Source organism: Sander lucioperca, chromosome 13 (genome assembly GCF_008315115.2).
Source record: "Sander lucioperca isolate FBNREF2018 chromosome 13, SLUC_FBN_1.2, whole genome shotgun sequence".
Lineage (NCBI taxonomy): Eukaryota > Metazoa > Chordata > Actinopteri > Perciformes > Percidae > Sander > Sander lucioperca.
In genome coordinates, this window is record NC_050185.1 from 27,091,951 (window position 1) to 27,095,184 (window position 3,234).

A 3,234-nucleotide genomic window follows, 5' to 3' on the forward strand; every position below is an offset into this window, starting at 1 on the left:
GCTTTATATAGGCCTTAGTGGTCCGCTAATACTGTATCTGAAGTCTCTTTATATAGACCTTAGTGGTCCCTAAAAACAAAGAAAATATCCTCCAAAAAAAGGCAAAACCATAAATAAAAATGATGTCATTGAAGCTTGATAGTTAGAAGCATTCATTGTTACAGAGATAAAAACTGCAGGAGTTGCAAACATTAAAACACTAAAACAGCAGGATTCCCGGCATCTACAGACAAGGCAATATCATTGTGCACTCTAAGCAGTGCAGACTCAGTGCTGTGCTGTCAGAGAGATCAGAGAACAATACCTTGTTGCTGTTGCTTCAGCTTGTCCACTTCAGTCTTCAGCTGTGCTGCTTGTTCTGCAACAACAGAGACAGTTTATTTAGACATTGCTCTAGAGCTGCAAAGATTAATGGATTAATCATTATTAAATTTATCTACAACTATTTTGATAATCGATTAATTGGTTTGAGTAATTTTTTATGTAAAAACAGTGAAAGTTGTGTGATGTCAGCTTGTTAAATATGAATATTTTCTAGTTTCTTCTCTCCTCTGTGTAGTGGCGGTTCTACACGGAGGCCTAGGGAGGCCCGTGTCTCAGTAGAATGGGTGGTGCTGCTCGGTGAATGAGAGGAGAGAGAGGGAACTACGATTTCTCCTGTTGCAAGAGTCGAACGGTAAGCAAAACAATTTCATCTCATAAGTGACTTGTTGTTTTTGCACATAACCAAGTTACTTTTATTCCTCACACTGATAATAAACTCAAGTTTGTAATTGGCTGGTCTCAATATGTTTTGAAACTTAATCATTCCTAAGCAAACCCATCGAAGCAGAAGCAAATATCAAAATGTCAGTATCTTTGCTAGGTCTACACAATGTTGTGATGTTAACCATGTAACTTTTCCATCTTGGCTGTTGCATTGCGATAAAAAATACATTTGAGTAAAGTAATCAAGTAAGTAGGGAGGGATGGTTAGGCAACCAAATGTAATGCATGTCCTACATTTTTCTTCTTCTAATAGTTATCATGAAACAAGGAAGGGACATAGCGTCCTTTTTTGCCTCAGTAAACAAAAAAGTGAGAGAAAAAAATCAAGGTGTTGAGGAGCAGGAAGAGGAAGAGCCAAAGGAGTCGGTGGAGGTTGGAGAGAAGGCAATGTGATGAAGGTGAGGGCTCTGACACAGAGAGGGGAATTCCAGAGGATGAGGAGGATGAAGAAGAGGGTGAGGAGGAAGAAACATACAGGAACAGGGAGAGGAACAGCCAGAGGGGCAGTAAGTGGATCCATGTGGATCACGTACTGCACCATCAGGTTTGTGATGAAGAGGTTCTAAGTATTTGCAAAGCAGTGCAATTACAGTTCATGTAGGCCTACTGCGTGTCCTTAAAATGGTGCTTTCTGCTGTAAATTCTTTTTGTCTTCTTTTGTTTCTTTTTTAAGTAATACTTGGCCTACATTTGAAATACATGCAGATATACAGTACATGCATAAGTAAATACATGTTTAGTCGTGCCCTATGTTTACTGTACATCTTTCTACAGATACTTCAGCCAAACTGGTATAATCTCCATCCATGGCTTGAGTATTCTGTCATGATAGCCTCTACATATTGCTATGCATGTAGACATTTTTCATTTTGCATTTTTATGGGCCCTACCTCTCTTGCACCTGCACTCATGCTTGTACAAAATAAATGTTATATGATTTTAGAGTAAATAAAGGTTAAAATCTTTAAATATCATTTGTTGCCGTTTTTAATGTGCCCCTCTGGTTAACCACTACCCCCTCCTTGGCCCCCCTAGTGAAATTTGTCTAGAACCGCCACTGCCTCTGTGACAGTAAACTGAATATCTTGTATGTAAACCTCTCAGCAGCAGAAGCAGCCGGCAGCAAGAAAATGATCAGAGAACAATACCTTGCAGTTGTTGCTTCAGCTTGTCCACTTCAGTCTTCAGCTGTACTGCTTGAATTGCAGAATAAGAGTTAAGTTGTGGACAAAACAAGACATTTGAGGATGTCATCTTGGGCTTTGGGAAACATTTTAGAGACCCAACAATAAATCCATTCATCTAGAACATAATGACACATTAAACCAGAATGAAAATAATTGGTAATCTCAGCCAACTTTGCTCCACTACATAGAAAAATACATATTTCTCTCCTTTTAGATATTTCTGAAGTGCTATGATACAATGCAAACAGATCATTACTGTACCTGTAGTCTGCAACGTTACGTCAGCCTTCAGTTGAACCAACGATGCGGTTGTTTCTCTCAGAGCAGCGTAGATGTCTTCTGGAAAAGCCCGCTGGCATTCAACACCTTCACTTGCGGGGACGGAGCCGAGCAGCAGCAACAGCGTGAAACTCACAGAGATCTTCATCCTCACACTGGCAGCTTACTGTTGAACTGGGCCGTCTCTAAACCTGTTTGAGCTTTATATAGAAGCTACAGCAAAAAGGAGGTCACAGATGAGATTTCCTCATTCCCCAAAGCACAAGTCATATTCACATGAGTGTGTCAACGTCAGTTTGATTAACAAGGGTGTAACCACTTCTTCACAGAACATTTCCCAGAGAAGATGAACACATTGATGATCTATGATTACATTGTTAAGGGTACCTTTACACTTGGCCTTATCTTCCCATGTGTTTGTACGTTGACCAAGGTTATAATTGTTAACGAAAATGAATGAAATAACCAAAACTAGGAGGGAAAAAAACATTGCTGTTAATTTACAAATAAAAATAAAAATGACACATTATAAAGAAACGATAACTAACTAAAACTGTAATGTCTTTTTGCAAACTAACTAAAATAAATGGTCGAGTAACGTACTTAGTTTTCGTCTTTGTCAATGTCTTTCATAGAGCAAATAACGTTATATCTTTCATTTGACTGTCCGACCATAGACCTGTTTCATACAGTCTATGCCATAGACACACATACATACTTTCTGACTCGGAACCAGAAATTTGGACATTCAATGTCATATGAACACAACATAGTCCAGCCCCTGCTTGGCTTCGTGGCGGTACGCAAGTCAGAAGAAAGCGGCAGAGTCCTGTTTGATTATGACATTAGTATGTTTCCATCTAATTGTCATGAGAATTTTAAGCAAACTTTTAAAATGTCGCAAAAAAGGAAAAATTTAAAATGTGAATTAGAAGCATTTCCATCAACTGGTTTAGATTGAACCCGTATCCCGATCCTTCTCCCATCCGACTATAGTCAT

At 38.9% G+C, this 3,234-nt stretch overlaps 1 protein-coding gene across 4 annotated transcripts in view; it reads right to left on the reverse strand.

The window, feature by feature from the left end:
* The window catches only part of LOC116063573 (complement C1q-like protein 2), a 417,866-nt gene extending 415,447 nt beyond the window's left edge, over positions 1–2,419 (reverse strand). Inside the window, exons 1-2 of one of the 4 annotated variants that reach the window (XM_035990845.1) lie at positions 2,217–2,418; positions 305–358 (exon numbers count right to left, since the gene is read on the reverse strand). In XM_035990845.1, the coding sequence (XP_035846738.1) occupies positions 305–358; positions 2,217–2,382 (220 nt within the window). In that variant the 5' untranslated portion in view covers positions 2,383–2,418. Of the gene's footprint in view, positions 1–304; positions 359–2,216 lie in introns of all 4 variants that reach the window. The other 3 variants (XM_035990848.1, XM_035990846.1, XM_035990847.1) reach the window with 3 other exon arrangements.
* Positions 2,420–3,234: the final 815 nt, after the last annotated feature.